The sequence below is a fragment of the Scyliorhinus torazame genome, chromosome 12 (genome assembly GCF_047496885.1).
Source record: "Scyliorhinus torazame isolate Kashiwa2021f chromosome 12, sScyTor2.1, whole genome shotgun sequence".
NCBI lineage: Eukaryota > Metazoa > Chordata > Chondrichthyes > Carcharhiniformes > Scyliorhinidae > Scyliorhinus > Scyliorhinus torazame.
In genome coordinates, this window is record NC_092718.1 from 188,427,730 (window position 1) to 188,454,053 (window position 26,324).

General features: G+C 49.7%; 1 protein-coding gene across 1 annotated transcript in view; it reads left to right on the forward strand.

Annotated features, from left to right (window-relative positions):
• Positions 1-26,324, forward strand: part of pitpnm3 (PITPNM family member 3) — a 665,462-nt gene that overhangs the window by 280,662 nt on the left and 358,476 nt on the right. Inside the window, exon 5 of the mRNA XM_072469536.1 lies at positions 764-990. Within this exon, the coding sequence (XP_072325637.1) occupies positions 764-990 (227 nt within the window). The remainder of the gene's footprint in view (positions 1-763; positions 991-26,324) is intronic.

Genomic DNA, 26,324 nt, shown 5'->3' on the forward strand with positions numbered 1-26,324 from the left:
ATTTTCAGAGTCTAATTATGAATTTGAATTTCGCAAGACATTTTAAACTTAACTGTCAAATGGTTCCTGACTACACAACAGGCTGTCCTGACGTTCACAAACTGACTGACTCAACATGTTTCACTTAGGCTTCAAGAACCCATCTGCCTCACCGGAAGTCTCAAACTCAGAGAAATTGAAAATTGCGGTAACCTCGCAAAGGGCTGAACCCAGCGTCACTTTGCATGTCCATCAGGCCATGATCTGCCACATTTCCCACCCAGGTCAAAATGATGTCTTGCGGGAATTGGCTTGGAAATTTAAATTTGCGATCCCCCGCCTCCATTTTCAGCCATCAGATGTCAGGACAGTAAAATCCAGCCCTTAATCTAAGTCTAGTAAACCCCTGCTGGAAGGTATATTCTCAAGGGGACTGAGTGAGAACTGGTTCCAGAACCTTTCCTTCCAAACGTGAATAACCTACGGACAATGTCTACATATATATATATGAAGAAGGGAAACTGGGGTAAGAACCAGTGCCTTGAGGAAAGGCAAGGTTATAATTGACAGAGAATGTTATTGAAAAATTGTTTAATGTTTACCTCCTTTACAATACATACAATTAGAAGGAAGTTGATACAAAAATATGTTTTCGCCAGGCATAAAAGGTCATTGTTGTGTGCAAATAAAGAATGAATTAAATTGAGCACCATATGCCAATATTGTCGGAAGGAATTACGTGGCTTGCAGGTGTACCTTTTTTCAGAATGGTATGTTTCAACAGGAAATGAAAAAATGCAAGATTCGTGTACTTATCCTGGTACTTCACGGAGGGAATATTCTGGACACAGGAGGAGGAGATCAGAGCTCAAAGGCAGCTGATGTTAATACCTTTCGTTCAGTGCTTGAAAAGGTTACCAGGGCCCACTTTCCAGCAGCTCTCAGCCACTTTCTCATCAAGCTCGTCCCCTGCCCTCCTATTTGCTCCGAGGCCTTTTCACTGGTTACTAAGTAAGTACCTCACGGTGTATTCGAATACAACTTTTATAACATGCTGCGTCTAATTATAAATGACAGATTTTAATTTTTAATCGGGCCAGCTAGAGGGTGATTTTTTTAACCTTGTAAGCATGACATAATCTCAGATCTGTTGGAACTTCAGGTTTGTTTTTTGTTTCATTGCTACCCCTCGTTATATTTAAACAGTTTTCTCTCCAGTGGTCTGTTAGGTGACATCTGGGTGTGCACCTTGAGCAAATCAACTCATTTCTGAACTAGGCTGGATGGGATGGAACAATTTTTAAAATGCACAGGTCACTGAGAGGTAGCTGCTATCTCTGAGAAACAGTCAGTGCTCCATACTGGATTAAAGTTGGGACGTGTGTTGAACTTAGCATGCCTGCACGTCCATGTCACCTCACAATTTTTCAAAATGCCCAAAATCCTTTGATTATGAAGTTAGGGAATAAAGGAACACAAAATAACTAAAGGGGGGGTAAATTTCACTTTAATTGAAACCTAAGAAATCACTAAATAAACAAAGGATAAATTCTGCAGTTGCCTTGGAGTGCTCTGCCTGTGGCTTCTCAATCCCCAAACTCCTGATTGTGGTACGAGGCATGGAAGGTCTGTAGCTCTCTGCCCCTTTCCCTTTCTGACTTTTAAACATTCCTTAAAATCCACTTCTTTGACCAAGCCGTTGGTTACCTGTGCTAAAATCTCGTGGATCAGTGCCAGATTTTGTTTGATAATACAGCTGTAAAACGCCTAGAGATGATTTACTATGTTAAAGGTGCCATGTAAATACAAGTTGTTGTTGTTGAATTAAGTCAGTGCCAGTGGTGATCGCAGTTGGCGCTGAAAAACCATATCGCACTGTTCCTGACTCTAACTTTTCGATCTGCAAAGGGTAAGAAACTATAGTCGGTTGGTTACATTCTCGGGGAGCTGGGCTGTCATTAATATTCATAGTTATGTTGGCACTAAAGTTCTCACTATAACTTACCCTGATGTTCCCTTTATGAATACTGCCTCTGCTACTAAGTACTGATGACAATTGCTCACGTTCCATTTGGAATTGCGTTCATTTTTATTCACAGGCTGTCATGCATGTACCACGTTTGGTTGAACCTGAATAAAATAAATTGAACCGCCAGGCTGAAGTCAAGCATATTCCCAGATGGCTAACTTGTTATTCGAACTGGGATCCAAGCTAATCTGGTCTAGAATGTAATTTATTCAAATCAAAATCACTATTTCCTTCACAGTGAACGAAACTGCCACAAGTAAACATGGTTTGCAATACGTCGAGCCTTCTATTTTATAAATTCTTTAAACTTGCTGGTCATATTTCACAGTACAAGTAACAACAGACAAATATTTGTGCATGTGTGGGTGTTTGAAAGTTGTGAATTCGACCAAAGTAGAATAATTAGTGAACCTTTGCTCTACAGGTTTACACAGGGATTGGAGACCTAACTCTCTCATGTCAGGTGTTCTCTTTTTGGCTTCTTCTGTCAACCTGGTTTATATCTTTCCATTCAGGTGCATTTCTTTCATGGGAAATCCTGAACTCTTCCCCCTGCCTCCGCCCCAGGAAGGTTGTGGATTTTGGGGCATCATTCGAACTGTAAAGAGTGAGATGAGTTGATTTTTGGTTGGTTAGGCTACCAAGTGATACAGAGTAAAGGCAGAAGGATGGGACTGAGATGTCAATCCGCCACAAATCGGATGTTCATCGAATACCCAGGGTGGAATTCTCGCATGGCCCCACTTGTGGGATCGATGGCGGGAGGGATATGGAGAATTCGGCGGGAGGTTTAAAAATCGGATTCACACCGGTGCAAATTTACAGTGGGATCTTCCGCTGATGCCCAACATGGCGGATTGGGATTCTCGCTGGAGGCTGGCGTGAAAGAGATTGGCGTCCTGCTAATGGGATGCAAATGAAGCCCACTCGGAATCTTCCTCCCATGCCCGATTTCCCATTATTATTCTTTTAAAAATAAATTTATAGTACCCAATTCATTTTTTTTTCCAATTAAGGGGCAATTTCGCGTAGCCAATCCACCTACCCTGCACACCTTAGGGTTGTGGGGTGAGATCCACGCAGACACGGGGAGAAAGTGCAAACACCCTCACGGAGAGTGACCCAGAGCCGGGATCGAACCTGGGTCCTCGGCACCGTGATTCAGTAGTGCTGACGACTGCGCCACTGTGCCGCCCTCCCGATTCTCCACGGCGCCAGCGGAAAACTCGCCGGTCCAGAACACGTCTGGACCAACATGGTGTGCAGAAGTCAAGACTTACTTTTAGGGGCTTGCTCAGATCACGGACATCTGAGGAGAAGGTGATGCTGGAGCTGCTGGACCCTGGAGGAACTTGGCCGTCTCATGGTGGGTGAATCATCATGCATATGACACGACCACAAAGCATCTCGCAGAAGGTGGGAGGTTTCCACGCAGCAGTTTCGGCTTCGCTGATGTCAGACCTACTCTTGAATTTAAAGGTCTTTGCCATGAGCTGGTAAGTATGCAGCAAAAGATGGGAGGGGGGGGGGGGGGTGAGAGGAAGGCCTTGGGGCTGGAGTGAAGCTGGGAGGCTGGGTAATGAAAGTGTTCCGGTAGGTGAAATTGGGAAGGGAAAAGGAGCTCATGGGGGAAGGTGGCAGAGGGGAGAAGGAATAAGGGGGAAAAGGATGCAAATTGGGAGGTAGGTGAAATGGGGAAGAAGACGTCAGGGAGGATGTTCGGAGAGGGGAAGGAATGAGAGGGAAGGAAGGAATCATTGTGATGGGGGGAAGGACATGGGTGACCGAGGGAGGAGAAGGAGAATTAAGGTAATCAGAACCAATGGATGGGCGCAGGCGCTGTTGATAGAGTAGACGGAAATGTGTGGACAGAGATGCTGGTTAGCTCAGATAGACAACTGAAAGAGCACCCTAGCAGGCAACATTGGAAAAGCTCAGGACAGTCAGATGAGTGTGATGGATGGAGCAGTCACGTGAGTGGAGGAGTTCTTGCACAAGGCTGAACTGCGAGTGTTGAGGGGGGTAAAAATTGGAAGGCCTCACAAACCCCATATAATGACGCTGATAGACCATACTAGACATTATTTGGGGACAGTGTGAACATATTTCCAGATAATACAGTGAAAGTGTTCACCTGTGCAACCGCTTGTGATCAAAATTTCTTATTTTTCATGGTCTACCACTTCTTCCAGGCGCTGCCGTGACATCCACAGCAGGGGTGGAGGCAGCCTGTGGAGTTGTCTGCCTGTTGCTTTGATGAGTTTGGCAGCTGTCCTCTGAAGCACGGAGGCCTGGACGACCCTGGCTGACTTTGGCTTTCCACCAGTAGACCAGCTGCCTCCTCTGCAGTGACAGAAGACGAGGCTGAAGGGATCACAAGCTAAAGGGGTTCAGAGGGAGCAAACAAGTTCTGAGAGTCCCAAGTGGATGGCCCATGGGTGTTCAGCTGCTGTTCCTCCTCCCTTTTGGTGCCCAAAGGCCCCAGCCTGACTCCTTGAAGGAAGGTGCTTCAATGCCCTTGCATCGCCACTGCATGAACTCACCCATGGCAACAGCGATGGAGTGCAGGTCTGCAAGCATCTGCTGAGGCATTCACTGAGCCAGGGTCTTCATGTGTCGGCCATCTTCCCCATGGAGACATTGAGGCACACACAAGTCAGCACCACTACATGAGAGAGCAGGCAGATTGACTCCTGTGACTCGTGGGTCATTCTGCTGAGGGCTTCCAACAGCTCTGCCTGATGTTCCCCCATCTCTTGCTGACTCTCCACCAGGAGTTCGAAGGCCGATTCCAAAGACTCATCAACAAACCTGGACCTCTCAGATGCCTCTTCCCCAGGAATCCTCCGAGAGTCAGGGAGCTCGGCTGAACTTGCCTCATCCTGCTGCAGGCACATGTCCAAGCGTTAACCACCAGATTGAACTGGCACTAATGCCCACTGAGGTGTGTGCATCCGAGTTGGTGGAGGGTGCAAGTGCTTGCTGTGATGCCTCTAAAGGTGTGGCGCTGTCCTCGACTGCTCCCTTTGGGCTCATTTCTGGTCTATGGTTGGGGTTAGATAGGGAATTCTCCTCCTTGGACTTGGACTTTGGTCTCTTTCTGAAGTCACCTGGAAGTGAGAAAGGAGAGTGCAAGTGACAGCATCAGCTACTTGCAACATGGAGATACATTAGACACTCAACTTTTCATTCAATGGATGAACCCTTGTTAGGTGGATGGCCAAGGTCAAGATCCTCATCGTGAATGGCTCGTTCATCCTCCACTCCCATATGTTCAGTTGCCCTCTCATCAAATTCAGTACGAGCCCTCAGGAACGATCGCCTGGTTCCAATCTTCTCCTGTTCGGCACGGTGTGATCATTCCTCCCTTTGTAAGGTAGCCCAATTCTCTGTGGCAAGTCATCACTGGCATGAACTGGGCAGGAGGGTGGTGGACCAGCTCCCTCCAAAGCACTGAGCACATCCACATGGAAGGGGAAAGCTCATTCATGCACAAGATTAGTGGAGGTTGCTCGCTCCCTCTGTGCCTATGCTGGATTTGTCCCCCAACTTCTCTCCCTAACTCTAACTAACTCCAGTGTCCCATGTCTGTTGAAGGGTGAGGAGAAGCAAAGCGGTCACTCCACATCAGAGTGGATGCTCTGAAGTGCAGCTGTGAGGCAGGACATACCATTTCCACTAGTCCTTGGACCCATACCTTTTGGATCCTTTGTGGATTCTGCGACCATGGCTGAGACTTACCCGGGCGGGGTAAATAAAGCCATTCGTACTCTTGGGGCACTAATGTCCTGTGCACCCCCTGGGCACTTGTGGCATCGGCCACCTGTGTCCATGCAGCGTTGGCTTCCCTGCTTGGCAGCCTTCTTCCATCAGCCAGGATGAGGACGTCCAGGAAGGTGTCACTGAACGTGGGCACTGGACCTTCACCTCCCCTTCCTGACATTTCAAACGTTAATTGTTGACATCAAGGATATCCGGACACCTTTTAAATATGCAGTCCGGATATGATGGTGGGATGCGTGCCATGTAGCGAACTCCGCCCCAGGAGATGGCGTAAACCCCGCAGGTGTATAATCAATGAAGTCGGGGTTGGAAGATATGGTGTGGTTTTCCGTGCCCTCCTCAGCAGAAAACACTCCCCCCTCCCACTCGGGACTTGGGTGGGATTCTCCGGGCCCCAGCTACGGGTTTCTTGGCGGCGCGCCATTCACTGGCGGTGGAATTCTCTCCTCCCGCCACTTGTCAATGGGACCTCCCATTGGTGCCATGCCACACTGCTGGGAAACCTGTGGGTGGGGGTACGCTGCCAGCCAGAATAGAGCATCCCAACAGCAGGATAATTCCAGATTTAGGGCATGATTCAACCAAAAACATGTTATGTCTGGTTTTGGCTGGGTTTAGCGGGGTGCCAGGCTGACAGTGCCAAGGTGCCCAGGCACCTAAGGGAGTGCAAGGGTGCCACACTGCCCAGTTCCCAACCACCCAGGAGTCTCTAATGGCCTGGGAGACCCCAAGTACCATTACAACTGGTCCAGGTTTGTGTGGACCAGTACTAAACAGCGCCCCAATGAGGTCTCCCAGGCGTGGCCGTATATCCCAGGCACCGGGAGAATCTGGCGAAATCATATTTAAATGTGCCATTTAAATATGCTGATCTGGATCATGCCCAGTGAGGGTGAGGTCTGATCGTGATGTCTCTCAAGACTCTGTTAAATCTCGCGAGACATTTTGAGCTTTGCGAATCTCACGAGAGGCCCCATGCCGACGCCAAGTCAAGTGTGATGAAGCCGCTGTGTTGGTGCGATCTTCCACCCATGCTACGCCAGAAACGCATCTCGCAGTGGCACCTGGGTGCCATCCTGTCACTGCCAGCTGGTGGGGCATTGCCAGGGTGTCAGGTGCGATTGGGCAGGTGCTGCCCACCGTGGGTGTTGAGGTTATGCGGGGAGGGGGAGGCGGGGGTCCCTCCCATGTTGCTTTTGGGCTGGGAGTAGGTCGTATTTGTTTTGTGGATCTCGTAGATCGGGACGTCATTTACAAATGGTGTCCCGACTTCTCGCTGCAACGGGCAGTTCTGGCGAGCAGAGCTGCCCGTAGCAAATAACGGGGCTACGTGCGGCCTTGCCCGCACATTTCCGTTTAGGCCCTTTATTCAACACGAGTAGCGTTGAATAGCCATGTGTTTTGTGGCACTGTGAGCGCCAGGAAACACGCGGCTAAACGCGCTCGCTAGGAAATGTTGTTCCCTTTTGGGATGATCACACCCTTCATCTCAGGTGGGAGAACTCCTCCCCCAAATCTCTAAATTGCGGGATGAAAGCTCCATAAGATTGAGCGCAGAAGCAACCAGGATAATTCTCACTTTTGTCAGTAATAACATTCAGACTCTATACATCTGAAAATAAATAAATAAATTTAACTTCTGATGATGTTAAAAGAGACTGGTTTTATAGGTTTGTAAAAGGAAAATAATAGTAGTGGAGGACAACACAGTTACACATGGAAGTTTTTGTCTTTATCGGATTAGACTGGGCATCTTTCAGAAGCGATAAGGCAAAATGAATGTATTGGTTCAGCTGCAGAAGGTCTGTCATTACAAGCTGCAGGTGTTAAGTGTTATAGGAACTGAAATACTGCTGAATACAAATGAAACTCCTGAATGGCTTTGGCTGCAAAGTGGCAACATAACAACACTGGCTGTACAGTTAACAGAAGCGTGAGAGTATTATGATGCTGACATGATTACAGAAGAAATTTCCCCCCAACCCCACCCCTGCTTTCTATACTTTAGCCTCCTTCCGCAAAGGAGCACAAGACTTGCAAGACCAGGAAAATGCTTTGATGCCGTGTCAAATAGGATCATTGCACCTTCCCCATTCCCTGGATATTTGCTGCTGATCCTTCTTGAGGTGTTGGGTGCTCTGAGGTACAGACGAACCAACATGGTTGCGATTGGTACAACGCAGTTTTATTTCAACTAACTATTTACACATCTGACTTGGTACTCAGCACGTTGTGACTGTGTGAGTGTCTTGCTAATGAGGTCCTGGCCCTGTGCTGTCTCCAGATGGACTGGCCAGGAGGTGTTGTGTTTCTTGTCTTATACTGTGTCTGCTCTTGTCTGTGATTGGCTGTCATGTTATGTGTGCTAATTGGTCTGTTGGTCTGTCTATCATTATGTATGTGTTATGATGTATGTTTGAATATCATGACACTTCTAACTTTGCTCCTAGCTCGGCTACTTTTAGTTCGAGAACTGTGAAGAAAAGCTGGATGGTTCTGACATTTCTATCTGATAGGGCAGCTGGCAGTCTGTCTGCAAAGTTAGCCGAGATTAAAATCGGAAAAATAAAGAGCAATGGTTGAAATCTGAAATGAAATCAAATGCTTGAAATATACAACGAAGGTGTCAGCAGCACCCGAAGAGACAAGAGGAGTTTTCATTTTAAGTGAGATACCCTCCATCTCAACCCTTCACTCTAATTCTGGTGAAGGGGCCTTCCTGCAAGAATGCTGATCCTCAGCCATTTCATTCTATATTAGTGTCTATTTCCTGGTGGTCTGTGATGTGGATGGAGGGTCTTAATCTGTAAGGCAGCTTCCGAATGCTTCTATTTAAAATATTTTACCAGTCTTGTTGCCTCCGCTTTCATTCCACTGAGCAAGTTAACACCTAGATTTGGATTTGTCCCCTGAGAGCCAGTCTGGTACCTCAACCCAAGTAACCGCCTGTGAGACTGGATGGTGACTGCGAGCGTGTTATTCCGTCACAAGAGGAGGGGGCGTCACAGGCAGACCGAATCTTTACCCGTCCACAACTGTGCGTATTCCATCAGGATAGTGATGAGGAATAAGAGGACTTTCTGGGATTCTCTTCTCTTATCCATCTCAGCTACTCACTGTCTTGACCAGATGGCAACATGGTGAAAAAGACTACATGTGATGATTGAATCAGTTCGCACCCTGGTGTGTGATAGTATTTTCAGGAATATATAAAAATAGTATGGTAATAATATAACTACAACCCCACCCCAGGACTGTATCACTATTTCCAGAGGGAGTATATCATTATATATGCGAGGAGAGGGAGGGTGAGGGGGGGGGGGTGTCACATCCACCCTTGTGACTCACTCACGAGTCGTGTCTCTTCTCAGGATCGCAACACACAGGGCTCTGTGTCCAAATTACTTTTTTGCACGATGCCTGACCATAGAGCCAGTTGTGCTTGATGACTTTAATATTTCCTTCCCTCTTCCTGTCCATTTGATCATCGATTAGGATACGTTGATCATCAGGGACATATGTTGCTTTTCATCCTGCTAATTCATCATGGTCAGCCATTCACTTGAAAGACATTTATTGTCCATTATCCTGCTGACTCTTTATGGCTTTTCATAAAATCAAAGACATTTGTGGTAAATCACATAGGTCAGTTGCAGGTTGAGTAAATCAGACACTCACAATCTAAAGCCATTAGTTCTGCTGACCATATTCTGGAAGTTAGTTGGTCACATTTCCCATCAGGCCACAGTAGTGTCCTTTCTTTGCTTGACCATTTTGTATCAGGCTGTAAATGGCTGTATACACCTCACACCATCCTGACTTACAACTCTATCGCCATTCCTTCACTGTCGTTGGGGCAAAATCCTGAAACTCCCTCCCTAACATCCGCTGTCCACCTCGTGCTGTTCGTGAGTACCTGAGCATGTTGCAATCCAGGAGCTGGTAGGCAGTGTGGCCCGAGACAAGAAGAAGACCACAGCAGCTTCCATCCCCTGCAGCTTGTCATTAGCAAGCTACTGGGAGGAGTCACGGCCGTGCAGGTGGGGTCCCTCCCAGCATCTAGGCCGTGCTACTGCCCAAGTAAACTGGACATCCAAGAAAGGTTTATGTCTGAAGGGGAAAATCAAATAAATGTAAAAACATATTTGAATTTAACAGACATGAAAGAAAAAAATATACCTACCAATGCGTGGTTAAATACCACATACTTGTACACCCCAAATAATCCATGATGCCACTTCTCACACTTTAAGTTGGTAACATCCAGTACCCAGCTCTTGGACTGGCTCAGACCCTTCCCCTCCACCTCAGGTCTCCAACCTCGGCCACCCCCTTAAACCTCAGGCCTCTTCTCCCATCAGCCTCTTTCACCCATATCCAGTCTTGCTTTCCCCTTCCTCACAGACTCTCTCTCTCTCTCTCTCTTATTTTAGACAATGTTCAGTTTATGCGGCAGTGCAACATCAAATCTTGTACTTATTGTAAATTATGTTTTATGTTCCTGGTAATCAGACTCTGTGGGGTGCCACGCATTGATAACTCATCTTGCTACTCAAGCGACTATCTCTCCAGGTTCGATTTTGAACTTGGCATCCAGGTCGTGTTATGGCCTGGCAGAGAAACCGTTTAATTTTCATTCTCCAGGGCAATTAGGGATTGTCAGTGAATGCTGGCCCAGACAGTGAAGCCCACTTCACTTGAATGAATAATAAAAATTAATTGAAGTCACGGGGGCATTGTTCCGTACTCCTTTTCCAAAACATGAATGTGGTGCAATGGCAACTGGGAGGACGTCAGGAGGTGAATAGTCCTTTCCATTTTCCGACATGCAGCTCAATCAGAGCTTCTGCCCCAGTGCTCGGGGGGGGGGGGGGGGGGGTTACGGCAGGCCCTTCAGGGGGGTTGAGGTTGCTGGGGGGGTCACCCTTGGGCCAGGGGATGAGGGACTTGGCATCTGTGAGGCCCTCACACCATCTTTAAATATGATGGAGATTCACAACAGGGGCAACCACAGGTGTAGCCTGTCTGCCCACCAAACTCTCCCAGGACAAGGCCCTGCTGCTGCTTCTCTCCTGAAAGTCAATTCCACTCCCTTTGACTGTGAGCAGCCTTTGGCTTGGAGTCACGTCCACAATCAGATCAGCCATGATCTTATTCAATGGCGGAGGAGGCTAAAGGGGCCAAATGGCCTACTCCTCTTTTTTCTTATGATCTTATGTCCCAATCACTGAATGTGAGATTTAAGTGTGATCCTATTCAGCACTTCAACTGGGATTGTAACGTTATGGAGTTGGTCACCATTTTGGCGTAAGTGCATCATTTCAAGCAGCAGTTAACACATCAAAAAATGCCAATGTGTCAGGAACCCACAGTCATCAGATGACGAGAGGTTCACCCCTGATTCTCTGTCTTTCCCTGATATTCTGCATTCAAATCTCCTGCAAAGAGAGATGGAGAGAGTTACGAGCGTGAAAAATGGAACATTTTGCGAGGAAGGGAAGGACAACAGTTGTCAAGGGTGAGTGCAAAGCATGGGCATGATGTGTTATTAGGATGAGTTGAGTGTCAGCGATGAGTGTAAAATGGGGACGTGTGGAGAAGCCTCAAGAGAGAGACATGGGTGTCTATTCAGGCACGTGTGGTCTGAAGAGTGTTGCAGGAGATGGCGAAAGAAGAGTTGGCGCTCGTCGGGTCACTCACCTTTCCTGTCCCGACGGGGTCAGTGAACTTCTTTTGGCACCGCATCCGTGAGCACAGGGCCTCACTCCTGCTGCTTAACTCCTTCGGGGCTTTCAGCCACACCGCCAGGAAAAAGAACGTTTCTCTGCAGGGTCTCACAACCTGCAACATGGTCTCCAGGGATGCCTCCAAGAACAGCAATCGCGATGGGAGGGGGTGAGGGCAACCTTCCCATGTGCAGCCTCCAGCAATGCAGTTACAGCCTCTGGCTTGACAGGTACAGAATAGATCCATTCTGATCACTGCTATGTCCCCTTTAGGTATCAAGGCTTCAATAGTTAGGTGTAGATTCTGACTAGGCCCACCTACTCTGGTTGGTCACTAGTTAATTGGGGATGGTAGTCACATACTCGACAGCTTTTACCAGCTTGTCTGCAAACCCACCTGTTAAATCCAGAAGTGGATAGAGTCATCTCAGCTTTCTAATACATCGCCACTTTTTCGGGCTTTACCCTCTTGTCTGCATTCGAATGTGCCACAATACTTAATTTGAACCTAATTAGCTATTTACTACTGCTAGGCCGATCGTTGATGCTGCGCAGACCCCATATCGGGCAGGTTGTTCAGATGTGAGATCGTGTCGGCGGGGGAGGGCACCTTGTTGCTCCCAGGCCCACTGCGAAACCCATCATCGCGGAACTGAGAAATTTCAGTGCTGTGAGTTGTCAGTCCTGTCCTCATTGTGTGGGAGGGAACCGTTTACCCATACTTTTCTTTTATTCATTCATGGGATGTGGGTCAATCATTGGCTAGGCCAGAATTTATTGCCCATTCCTAGTTTCCCTTGAAAAAGGTGGTGCTGAGCTGCCTTCTTGAACTGCTGCAATCCCTGAGGTGTAGGTAGACCCACAGTGCTGTTAGGGAATGAGTTCCAGTATTTTGATCCAGTGACAGTGAAGGAACGGCGATATATTTCCAAGTCAGGATGGTGAGTGACTTGGAGGGGAACCTCCTGGTGGTGGGGTTCCCAGGTATCTGCGGCCCTTGTCCTTCTAGATGGTAGTGGACGTGGGTTTGGAAGGTGCTGCCTAAGGAAACTTGGCGAGTTTCTGCAATGCATCTTGTAGATGGTACACACGGCTGCCATTGTTCGTCGGTGGTAGGAGGGAGTGAATGCTTGTGCAAGGGGTGCCACTCAAATGGGCTGCTTTCTCCTGGATGGGTGTCGAGCTTCTTCAGTGTTGTTGCATCTGCATTCATCCAGGCAAGTGGGGAGTATTCCATCACAATGGTGATTTGTGCCTTACGGGCTTTGGGGAGTCAGTAGGTGAGTTACTCCCTGACCTGCTCTTATAGCCACAGTATTTATAAGGCTAGTCCAGTTAAGTTTCTGGTTAGTGGTAACCCCAGTATGTTGATAGTGGGGGATTCAGTGATGGTAATCCCATTGAATCTTAAGGATCGATGGTTTGACTTTTTCTTCTTGGTGATGGGTCATTGCCTGGCGCTTGTGTGGCACAAATGTTACTTGCCACTTTCATCCCAAGCCTGGTTATTGTCCAGGTCTTGCTGCATTTGGACATGGACTGCTTCATTATCCGAGGAGTTGCAAATGGTGCTAAACATTGTGCAGTCATCAGCGAACATCCCCACTTCTGACCTTATGATGGAGGGAAGGTCATTGATAAAGCAGCTGAAGATAGTTTGTTGCTCGTTTTCGATCCCAACAGCATCGCCAACACTGTTACTAATATTAATAATAGTTATGAATCACAGGCCTTCCCTTATATCGATCAAATTATCACACAACCAGTTAGTTAGTTCAAAAGATGGTTTATTTACATACACAAGAGTTACCTCGACATGCAAACACAATATCTACTATGAGTTAAACTACACCTATCAGCTACAATAACCTATACTTAACTTCAGGGTGACCGGCACTGTGCAAATAGATAAGGCCTTTATCTGGATTTCACTCGGCTGGTTCGAAGAAAGTGGCTCTGTCTCTGCTGGGCTCATCCGTCAGGTAGCGATTGTTGATCTTGAACTTGGCTGGCTGTTCCTGCTACAGTTGACTGGCACAGGCCAGATCCAAAAGAGACAGAACACATGGCTGTGCTCTCTTTTATCCCTCTGGGATTTCGCGCTCTTTGGGGCGGTCCTTAACCTTGGACCCAATAGTTCGACAGGGCTCTGATCACTGTCTTCGATTTCGCCCAATAAAGGGGCGGGTGCCTTGGTGGCTGGGCGGGACCTTAGCGGTCATTGACCTTGGCAGTTGGGCTCTCTGAGTAAAGGGAGTGGCGCAGATTAGTCTGTGGCTGTACCGGTTTCTTGATTGGAGTTTTATTGTCCTGGGAAAATGGGCCATTAAAATGCAAACGAGCGGGGGGTTTTATCAGGTCTGGTTACCTGTGTTTCAGATACACATAAGCTCTGTATCTGTCTGAGTCCTGGGTTGGCCATAATTCCCATGGTCCTTTGCAGGTGGCCATCTTAGATGGCTACTAGTTGGGTCAGGGAAACTACTCTGACTTACTACTGCAGTGATGTCCTGGAGCCGAGATGATTGACCTCCAACCATCACATTTAGCTTCCTTTGTGCCAAGCATGACTCGAACCAGGAGAGCGTTTTTGTCCTGTTTTGCATTGATTCCAGGGTTTCCAGGGCTCCTTGAGGCACACCCAGTAAAATGGTGCCTTGATGTCAAGGGCAGTCACTCTCACCTCAGCTCTGGAATTCAGCTCTTTTGTCCATGTTTGAACCAAGGCTGTAATGAGGTCAGGAGCTGAATGATCCTGGCGGAACCCAATCTGAACGTCTGTGAGCATGTTATTTCTAAGCGAATGCCACTTGACAGCACTGTTGATGACCCCTTCCATCACTCTACTGATGATCAAGAGTAGACTGAGGGGCGGAAATTGGCCGGGTTGGATTTGTCCTGTTTCTTTTCCACATTTTCCACATTGCCGGGTAGATGCCAGTGTTGTAGCCGTACTGTGACAGCTGGGCTAGGGGGCGGGACACGTTCTGGAGCACAATCTGCAGTGCTATTGCCGGAATATTGTCAGAGCCCACAGCCTTTGCAGTATCCAGTGCCTTCAGCCATTTCTTGATATCAAGTGGAGTGAATCGTATTGGCTGAAGACTGACATCTGTAATGCTGGGGACCTGTGGAGGAGACTGCGATTGATAACCACTCAACACTTCTGGCTGAAGATTATTACGAATGCTTCAGCCGTAACCTTTGCACAGATGTGCTGGGCTCCTCCATCACTGAGGATGGAGATATTTGTGGACCCTCCTCCTCCAGTACGTTGTTTAAATTTCCACCACCATCTACAACTGGATGTGGCAGCACTGCAGAGCTCCGATCTGATCCGTTGGTTGTGGAATCGCTTTGCTCTGTCTATTACTTGCTGCTTATGCTGTTTGACACGCATGTAAACCTGTGTTGTAGCTTCACCAGGCTGACATCTCATTTTCCAGTATGTCTGGCACTGCTCCTGGCATGCTCTCCTGCACCCTTATTGAACTGAGGGAGGGAAGCCTGTGAATTAAGCAATCAGTTGGGCAAAAATAGTTGACTTTTCACCATTAATAACTTTTTAAAATGTGCTGATGAAGTGAGGAATATCCTTGCTGAGGAACATAGCAGTAATATTATTCCACCCCCAGTTTCGCCATTAAAGATTTTTGGAGCAGATGTCATGTGAACATGTGATCTCACTCTCCATTAAAAACCTGCTTATCTCCATTTCAGCGTTCCTTCCCAAACTAGGGCAACATTTCCAAATCCCTTAGCATTCAATATGTATAAAATCTTCCCTAAATAATGCAGTTGAAGTAATTCATGGATTCCAGGTGGACCTGGGCATATATATTGCATTTCAGCATATTTACCTCAGTGTTTAATTAAATAGTGCTGCTACAATTGAAGCGATGATCATTATGGTGTTTTATTGCGACATACAGCTGCTCCCAAAGGCATTACCCTAATGTCAGTATAGTGCGCCAGGTCATCACTTTTAATATACTTACCATTAGCTTATTGCTGTTCAGTAAAAGCAATTAAAGCATAAGAACTTTTCATCAAATAACTGACTCCAATGGGATATTTGCGGATGACAGTATACAGTTGCAGGCAGGACACCCAGGAGAATTGGCAACTACGAAGTAAGTAACTCAGTGAGAAGATGAAAGGGGAGGACTTCCATTTGTATAGCACCTTTCATCGCCTCATGGGCAGCCAGCGACCTATTTTTGAAGTGCAGTTGAACACTTTCACACTCCCTTCAAATAATGCCGTGGGATCTTTTCTGCCCGCGGTTCCGCTTCTCATTTGAAAGATGGCGCTTCTGACAGTGCAGCCCTCCTTCAGTCTTCCGCTGAAGTATGCTCAGGTCTCTGGTATCAGACACTCAACAACTTTACTAGTTTTATGCAAAGGCCATTGAAAGTCTGCATATGATATTTTTTCACTCTGAGGAATTAGAGCTTCATAGAATGCGACAACTTTTCAGTTTGCTGACAGTGATGATGGCAAGGTTTTATCAGCAGAATTGTTGAGGTCGACCAATCAGTGTTTCTGTTGTCTTGTGCGTCAACCACATAGTGTATTCTGGTTGTTAGTCTGGTATATTGGGCGGGATTTAACTAAATGGGAAATAAATCCCATAGTGAGTGTGTTTAGCTGCATGTTTCCCAGTGCTTGCAGCGCCGAGAAACTGAATTCGATATGAAGGCACCTGGAGAGCTACACATGGGGAAGGAGGCCAACGCGTTTGCTTTCGCTTCCCTAATCGCACGCCGGAGAATCCTGCTCGGCTGCCGATCGGCAGCACCACCCACAGCTGCAGACTGGCTCGCTGACCTCTCGGAATTTCTCCACCTGGAGAAGATTAAGTACGCCATCCGAGGGTCAGAGGAAGGCTCCCTGGATACTTGGGGGCAGTTTGTCGGCCTGCTCCAAAACCTGTTCGAGGCCAGCAACGAGGAGTAAGTCAGGGAAAAAAAAAAAGATGAAGAACCGAAGGACTGCGTAACCCAGCCAATAAAAAGATTTTCAAAAACCCCCCAAAAATGAAGGCACCCAGGTTAGATGGGGGGCCTCAATGAGAAACCCATGGCCGAGACCGCACACAGCACCATTTTGCGCACTGAGGAGCTCAGCTCACCGGAACTCCTCAGTGTAGTGAGAGATCTCTGGAGTCCCTGAAGTGATCCCCGATCCTCCCCCTCCCCCACCAAGCCCCAACGCATTTGGGATGGTCCTCCGGCCCCGGCAACCCCAGCCACCGTGCAAAAGATGCCAGCTTGGCACCTTGGCAGTGCCAAACTGACACACTGGCAGTGCCACCTGGGTACACTTGCCCAGGTGGCAGTGCCATGGTGTCAGGCTGGCACTGCCAGGCTGACAGTGCCAGGGTACTTGGATGGCACCAACAGTCCCAGGGTACCACCCTGCCCAAAGGGCATGCACCTAGTGGCCTCCAAACCCTGGGAGACCCCATGAGTGCTGTTCCACCTGGTCCCCGTTTGTGGAGACCAGGACTGAATGGCGCTCGCCCAAGGTCTATGAGGCAAAGGGGATAGATCTCAACACCTCGTGTACCTCCGGAAACTGCACTGCAGATTAAAGTGAAGGCGTGATTTAACCAAAGATTTTCTAAGTGTGGTCGCGAGCGGGAACTGCCGCAAGCTACCTGATGTTCGGGAAGGCCAGGCCGCCACTGCTATAAACCATTAATTGGTCCACTTAACGAGGCCCCACGAGCTTCACTCCACAAATGATGGTCCCACCAACTGATTCACCGGGACCGTGCCCACCAACACCCGCTAACAGTTGAGAGCAGTACTTAAACCGCCCCTGCATTGCCAACCCCATTCAGCTCGCAGCATTGCCTCCGAGAAGAGCAGCCCCACTCAATTCGGGGATGCCGACATGGACAGATTATTGGACGCGGTCGAGGTCTGACAGGATGACCTGTTCTCCCGAGGGACTCGGAGGGTCAGACACAGAGCAGCCTGTGCCCCTAGGAGGAAGTGGCAGCGACTGTCCGTTCAGCGAGTGTGACCAGGAGGATAGGCCGTAAGAAAATCAACAACTCACCTGGCCGCATGGGTGAAATGGCGTCGGACTGCCAACCCCCCCCCATTTACTCCCCAAGCCTCCCAAGCGTATGGGCCTGGCACCGCCCTCGCCCAGCACTGTTCCATGCCCGGGCTCACCCATGTCATAACAATGCCGCCTGCCCATGTGTCTCCCTTGCTATATTCCTCATTCCCTCTCCCCTCCATGTTAATTCCATACAGACTAACCCACCCCTACCACTGACCACCTATCCATTCTCCCGCAGGATCGCCATCCGATGGCGTCCGCCCATCTGGGGTGATTCCCCCCCACCCGCTGTTACTTCCAACCCAGGGCCCGCAACCCATAGTGAGGTAGGTAGGAATCATGGAGGGGGATGCGGGGTCTGAAGGGGGGAGTGTTGTGGTGTGGAGGTGGGATGGAATGGGTTGTTCGTGCCGTCGGCCTGGCCCCCTAGTCAGTGAAACTTGACGCGATTAGAGCGGCCTATGCGCTCCGACCCTGGTGCACAAGTTGTATGGCTTCCTGTGCCTGCCCTGGCCCAATGGTCTACCCACCCTGGCCATCCTCCTCGTCGGATGAGCCTCGCATTCATCCTCCCCCTCTAGCATGTTGCCAATCTGCTGCGTGATTTTGTGGAGGATGCAACAGGCCACCACGATGTGGGAGACTCTCCTAGCGCTATACCAGAGACCCCCTCCAGAGCAGTCCAGACACCTGAACCAGATCTTCAGGATGCCGATGCACCTCTTCATCATGCCCATGGTCACTGTATGGGCGTTGTTCTAGCTGCTCTCCGCGTTGGTCAGTGGCCTCCAAATAGGCTTCATCAGTGGATAATCCCTGTCGCCCAAGAGCCAATCCTCACCGGCTGGTGCACCTTGAAGGTGTCAGGAACCATCGAGTGTGCCAGGATGAAGGCACCGTGAACACTGCCTGGCTATCGGGTGCAGACGTGCATGATGTGCAGCTCATGGACACACACCAGCTTCACGTTCATTGAGTGGAACCCCTTTCATTTTTACCATATTTTATTTTTACCTGTATTTAAGTTGGGCAGTTTCTAAACCCTAGACACTACACTTGTAGTGTCCCCCACCCTTCCACCTCTTTTAACCTAAGGGGTAGAGTGAATAACAGGTAAGCTCTTTCTTTCTTTTTATTTTTTTTATCTAGAGGGGATGGCAGGGAAGGTAGTGCAATGTTCCTCCTGCAGAATGTTTGAGGTGAGGGACGCTGTCAGTGTCCCTGCTGATTTCATCTGTGGGACGTGCACCCATCTCCAGCTCCTCAGAAACCGCGTTAGGGAACTGGAGCTGGAGCTGGATGAACTTCGGATCATTCGGGAGGCAGAGGTGGTCATAGATAGAAGCTTCAGGGATGTAGTTACTCCGAAGAATAAAGATAGATGGGTGACGGTGCGAGGGGCTGGGAGGAAGCAGTCAGTACAGGGATCCCCTGTGGTCGTTCCCTTAGTAACAAGTATACCGCTTTGGATACTGTTGGGGGGGGGACTTACCAGGGGTAAGCCATGGGGTACAGGTCTCTGGCACAGAGTCTGTCCTTGTTGCTCAGAAGGGAAGGGGGGAGAGGGGTAGAGCATTAGTCATTGGAAACTCCATAGTTAGGGGGATAGATAGGAGATTCTGTGTGAATGAGAGAGACTTGGGGTTGGTGTGTTGCCTGCCAGGGTCCGTGATGTCTCGGATCGTGTTTTCGGGATCCTTAAGGGGAGGGGGAGCAGCTCCAAGTCGTGATCCACATAGGTACCAACGACATAGGTAGGAAAAGGGATAGGGATGTAAGGCAGGAATTCTGGGAGCTAGGGTGGATACTTAGATCTTGGACAAACAGAGTTATTATCTCTGGGTTCTTACCCGTGCCACGTGCTAGCGAGATGAGGAATAGGGAGAGAGAGGAGTTGAAGACTTGGCTACAGGGATGGTGTAGGAGGAAGGGTTTCAGATTTCTGGATAATTGGGGCTCATTCTGGGGTCGGTGGGACCTCTACAAATGGGATGGTCTACACCTGGATCAGAGGGGTACCAATATCCTGGGGGGGAAATTTGCTAATGCTCTTCGGGAGGGTTAAAACTAGTTCAGCAGGGGATTGGGAACCCGAATTGTAGCTCCAGTATACCGGAGATTGAGAGTAGTGAGGTCATGAGTAAGGTTTCAAAGTTGCAGGAGTGTACCGGCAGGCAGGAAGGTGGTTTACAGTGTGTCTTCTTCAATGACAGGAGCATCCGGAATAAGGTGGGTGAACTTGCGGCATGGGTTGGTACCTGGGACTTCGATGTTGTGGCCATTTCGGAGACATGGATAGAGCAGGGATAGAGCTCAGGGAAGGTGTCCATGTACATAGATCCCTGAAAGTTGCCACCCAGGTTGAGAGAGTTGTTAAGAAGGCGTACGGTGTGTTAGCTTTTATTGGTAGAGGGATTGAGTTTTGGAGCCATGAGGTCATGTTGCAGCTGTACAGAACTCTGGTGCGGCCGCATTTGGAGTATTGTGTGCAATTCTCGTCGCCGCATTATAGGAAGGATGTGGAAGCATTGGAAAGGATGCAGAGGAGGCTTACCAGAATGTTGCCTGGTATGGAGGGAAGATCTTATGAGGAAAGGCTGAGGGACTTGAGGCTGTTTTCGTTAGAGAGAAGAAGGTTAAGAGGTGACTTAATTGAGGCATACAAGATGATCAGAGGATTGGATAGGGTGGACAGTGAGAGCCTTTATCCTCGCACGAGGGGACATAGCTTTAAATTGAGGGGAGATAAATATAGGACAGATGTCAGAGGTAGGTTCTTTACTCAGAGAGTAGTCAGGGCGTGGAATACCCTGCCTGCAACAGTAGTGGACTCGCCAACACTAAGGGCATTCAAATGGTAATTGGATAGACATATGGACGATAAGGGAATAGTGTAGATGGGCTTTAGAGTGGTTTCACAGGGACCTGCCGGGTGCGGCTATGCAGAGCTAGGTCGCATATTCGGCAGCTCCTGCTTGGAACGGACTTTTTGGTCTTTTACAGGGCCCCCACGGCATTTGTTTGACATTTCCCGGTGTGGCAAGAAGGCTGCAATATTCCCCCGACAGTGTCCCCCAGGAAGGGTATGTCTCTGGGTTGCCAGACACGGCAGAAACAGTAAAAGATTTGGCTGCAACTGCAGGATAAACAGGGCCTCTTCCAGCATGCAGGCGGGGGAAGGGCAAGCTTAAAGCTGCAAGCTGACCTGAGGGCCTGTATCAAAGGTGAATTCTAGCAGCAGAGGGAACAACTGTGAAAAGACCTCATCAAGGCCACTGAAGGGACTTCCGGTTGCGGTGATACCTAGCTAGCCGCACGCTTCGGCGGCTCCAGCTCCGACGGACCTTCGGGCTCTTTTAAGAGCCCCAACGGGGAATTTTTCGATGACGCAACCCGGTGTGGGGTGTGTGAGAAGGGAGTCCCCCCCCAAACGAAGGAGGAAAAAACCGGCGGCGGCGGCTGCAGCGCGAGGAATCGTCGACCAAAGGGTCAGAAAGAGAGAAGTACAAGATGGCGGCGGAGAAAGCGCAGGCGACATGGGGGCCTGAGCAGGATGAAATTGTGAGACGGTGCGTGGAGCTGCTGAAGAGGGAGGTGCTGACCCCGTTGCTACAGGCAATTGAGGGGCTCAAGGAGACATTAAAGACCCAGGAGACAGAGCTCCACGTGGTGGAGCAGAAGGTGACAGATATTGAGGACGAGATCCTGGGCCTGGCGGTTAAGACACAGACGCACGAGGCACTTCATAAAAAGTGTACTGAAAGGAACGAAGCCCTAGAAAATGGAGCGCAAAGGAAGAACCTTCGGATACTGGGTCTCCCTGAGGGTGTGGAAGGAGTGGACTGTGGAGCGTATGCAAGTACGATGCTGAGCTCACTGATGGGTGCTGAGGCCCCTACGGGCCCCTTGGAGGTGGAGTGGGCAAATCGGATTCCGGCGAGAAGACCAAAAGCGGGAGAACCACCCAGGGCGATAATCGTGCGATTTTACCGCCTTAAGGATAGAGAAGAGGTCCTGAGATGGGCTAAAAAGGTGCGGAGTAGCAGATGGGAGAATGCAGTGGTACGGGTATACCAGGATTGGAGTGCGGAGGTGGCGAGAAGGAGGGCGAGCTTCAACCGAGCCAAAGAGGTGTTGCATAAAAGGAAGGTGAAGTTCGGGATGCTGCAGCCGGCAAGACTATGGGTCACGTATCAGGAGAGACACCATTATTTCGAGACGGCGGAGGAAGCATGGACCTTCATCAAAGAAGAGAAATTGGATCGGAACTGAGGGACTGATGCTGCAGGAAATGTTATTGTTAATGTTATGGTTGAAGTTAATTGAGAAGTAAATTGGGAAGGGGGGAGACATTGGGGAAATGTGGGCGCCGGTGAGGGGGGAAAGACGGGACATAGTTGGAGAATGGGGAAGGGGCGGGGGAGGGGAAAGGGAGCTGCGCCATAAGAGGCGGGTCAGGTAAAGTGATGTTCCCTCGCCAGAAAGAATAAGGCGGGAAGACAGGCGCAAGGCGGATGGGAGTTCCCCACACGGGGGGGTCGAGGAGTGAGCAGGAGTAGCCGGGGTCAGTTGAAGTCAGCTGACTTACGGAAGTAATATGGGGGGAGCAATCATGCTAGAAAGAGATCTAGCGGGGAGGGGGGGAGGGAGGGGGAGGGGGGGGGGACAACTGGGTTGCTGCTGCGGAAATCCAAAAGGAAATGGCTAAAGAGTGGGTGGGTGGGGATGGTGTGCGACGCTGGGGAAGCGAGCGGGAGCGCGGAGGCGGGATATGGGACTGGCCTAGAGAAGGTAATGGCTAGTCGACACGGGAGGGGGGCAGGTAGCCCCCTAGTGAGGCTGATCACGTTGGACGTGAGAGGCCTGAATGGACCGATAAAAAGGGCCCGAGTGCTCGCGCATTTGAAAGGACTAAGGGCAGACGTGGTTATGCTCCAAGAGACGCACCTAAAGGTGGCGGACCAAGTTAGGCTAAGGAAAGGATGGGTGGGACAGGTGTTCCACTCAGGACTGGACGCAAAGAATAGAGGGGTGGCCATTTTGGTGGGGAAACGGGTAGCATTTGAAGCAAAGAACATCGTAGCAGATAGCGGAGGTAGATATGTAATGGTGAGTGGCAGGCTGGAGGGAATGGAGGGTCGTGTTGGTTAATGTGTATGCCCCAAACTGGGACGATGCGGGATTTATGAGACGGATGCTGGGGCGTATACCGGACCTGGAGGTAGGAAACTTGATTTTAGGAGGGGACTTTAATACGGTGCTGGACCCGGGGCTAGATAGATCCAGCTCAAGGACCGGAAGAAGGCCGGCAGCGGCCAAGGTACTTAAGGGGTTTATGGACCAAATGGGGGGAGTGGATCCATGGCGATTTCTTAGACCTAGGGCTAGGGAGTTTTCCTTCTTCTCCCATGTCCATAAAGTGTACTCCCGGATAGATTTTTTTGTTTTGGGAAGGTCGTTGATCTGTAGGGCGGAAGAAGCTGAGTACTCAGCCATAGCGGTTTCGGATCATGCCCCACAATGGGTGGACCTGGAATTAGGAGAGGAAAGGGAGCAGAGAACACTCTGGCGATTAGATGTGGGACTGATGGCGGATGAGGGAGTGTGTGCAAGAGTGCGGGGGTGTATTGAGAGATACCTGGAGGTCAATGACGACGGCGAGGTCCCTGTGGGAGTGGTATGGGAAGCACTAAAAGCGGTGGTCAGAGGAGAGCTGATCTCCATTGGGGCCCACAAAAGGAAAACAGAGGCCAAGGAAAGGGAAAGATTACTGGGGGAGATTTTAAGGGTGGATAGGGAATTTGCAGAGACCCCGGAGGAGGAATTGTACAGGGAGAGGAGACGACTCCAGACGGAATTTGACCTTCTGACCACCAGAAAGGCGGAGGTACTGTGGAGGAAGGCACAGGGGAGGAGGTATGAATATGGGGAAAAGGCTAGTCGCCTGTTGGCTCATCAATTGCGAAAGAGGGCAGCAGCGAGGGAGATAGGAGGAATTAGAGACGAAAGGGGAGACACGGTGCGAAGGGCAGGAAAGATAAATGAGGTGTTCAAGACCTTCTATGAGGAACTGTATAGGTCTCAACTCCCAGAGGGAGAGGAGGGGATGCGGCAGTTCCTGGACCAATTGAGGTTCCCGAAAGTGGAGGAGCGGGGGGTGGTAGGCCTGGGGGCACCGATTGGGGTGGACGAGGTTATTAAGGGACTGGGAAGCATGCAAGCAGGGAAGGCCCCAGGACCAGACGGGTTCCCGGTGGAGTATTACAGAAAATATGTGGACTTGTTGGCCCCGTTGATGGTGAGGACGTTCAATGAGGCCAGGAAAGGGGGGACTCTACCCCCGACGATGTCGGAGGCGACGATATCGTTAATTTTGAAGAGGGATAAAGATCCGTTGCAGTGCGGGTCCTATAGACCCATTTCATTATTGAACGTGGACGCCAAATTGTTGGCAAAGGTACTGGCATCGAGGATAGAGGACTGTGTCCCGGGGGTGGTGCACGAAGACCAGACAGGGTTCGTAAAAGGGAGACAACTGAATGTTAACGTGCGACGACTATTAGGGGTGATAATGATGCCCCCAGTGGAGGGGGAGACAGAGATAGTGGCGGCAATGGACGCAGAGAAGGCATTTGATAGGGTGGAGTGGGAGTATTTATGGGAAGTGTTAAGGAGGTTTGGGTTTGGGAACGGGTTTATTAGCTGGGTTAGACTTCTTTATGGGGCTCCAACGGCAAGCATAGTTACAGGTCGACATAGATCGGAGTATTTCCGACTATATAGGGGAACAAGACAGGGATGCCCGCTGTCTCCATTGTTGTTCGCGTTGGCAATTGAACCTCTGGCCATGGCATTGAGAGACTCCAGGAAATGGAGAGGGGTGATTAGAGGGGGAGTCTCGTTATACGCGGATGACCTATTGTTATACGTGTCGGACCCAGCGGGGGGGATGATAGAGGTTATGCGAATGTTGAGGGGGTTCGGGGAATTCTCGGGGTATAGGCTAAACATGGGGAAGAGTGAATTATTTGTGATACATCCAGGGGACCAGAGTAGAGAGATAGAAGGCTTACCGCTAAGGAAAGTGGAAAGAAACTTCCGATACCTGGGGATTCAGATCGCTAGGAGCTGGGGAACCTTGCACAGACTTAATCTGACACGGTTGGTAGAACAAATGGAGGAGGACTTCAAGAGGTGGGACATGCAGCCTCTATCGCTGGCGGGCAGGGTGCAAGCAATTAAGATGATGGTCCTCCCGAGGTTCTTATTTGTATTTCAATGTCTCCCTATACTAATCACCAAGACCTTTTTTAATAAAATAGACAGGAGCATCACGAGCTTCGTGTGGGCAGGGAGAGTTCCGAGAGTAAGGAGGGGGTTCCTTCAGCGTAGTAGGGACAGAGGAGGATTGGCACTACCGAACTTGGGTGATTACTATTGGGCCGCTAATGTGGCAATGATACGTAAATGGATGATGGAGGGTGAGGGAGCAGCGTGGAAAAGACTGGAGAGAAAGTCCTGTAAAGGGACGAGTTTAGAGGCGCTGGTGACGGCGCCGCTACCGATCTCACCTAAAAGGTTTACCACGAACCCAGTGGTGGCGGCAACATTGAATATCTGGGGACAGTGGAGGCGACAGAGAGGGGTGCGGGGAGCCCTGGTGGGGTCCCCAATCAGGAACAACCATAGGTTCGCCCCAGTAAGAATGGATGGAGGATTTCAGAGCTGGTACCAGTTGGGAATTAGGAGGGTGGGAGATTTATTTATAGATGGGACTTTTGCGAGCTTGGGAGCATTGGAGGAAAAGTATAAGTTGCCCCGGGGAAATTTCTTGAGATATATGCAGGTGAGGGCGTTTACTAGACAACAGGTGAGGGAATTTCCGTTGCTCCCGACACAGGGGATACAGGACAGGGTGCTTTCAGGGGTGTGGGTCGGAGAGGGCAAGTTGTCAGAGATTTACCGAGAGATGAGGGAAGAGGGGGAGGAGTCGGTGGGTGAACTAAAAGGAAAGTGGGAAGAAGAACTAGGGGAGGAGATAGAGGAGGGTATGTGGGCTGATGCCCTAAGCAGGGTAAATTCCTCTTCCTCATGTGCCAGGCTTAGCCTGATTCAATTTAAGGTGCTACATAGAGCACACATAACGGGAGCAAGATTGAGCAGGTTCTTTGGAGTGGAGGACAAATGTGGGAGGTGTGGCGGGAGCCCGGCAAACCACGCACATATGTTTTGGGCGTGCCCGGCACTGGAAGGGTATTGGAAGGGAGTGACGGGAGTGATTTCGCGGGTGGTGAAGGCCCGGGTCAAACCAGGCTGGGGGTTAGCTCTATTTGGAGTTGCGGAAGAGCCGGGAGTGCAGGAGGCGAAAGAGGCCGACGTTGTGGCCTTTGCGTCCCTAGTAGCCCGGCGCAGGATCCTACTCATGTGGAAGGAGGCGAAACCCCCCGGACTGGAGGCCTGGGTAAATGATATGGCGGGGTTCATTAAACTGGAGCAGATAAAGTTTGCCCTGAGAGGATCGGCTCAAGGGTTCACCAGGCGGTGGCAGCCATTTCTCGACTCCCGAGGGGAACGTTAGAGGGAAGACAGATGACCAGCAGCAGCAACCCAGGGGGAGGGGGGAGGGAGGGGGGGGGTTTAGTTTAGTTTAGGTCAAAGATAAAGGGGTTTTGTTACTTGTGTATTGTTAAAAATTTCTGTATTGTTATTGTTGCGTTTGCTTTGTGAGA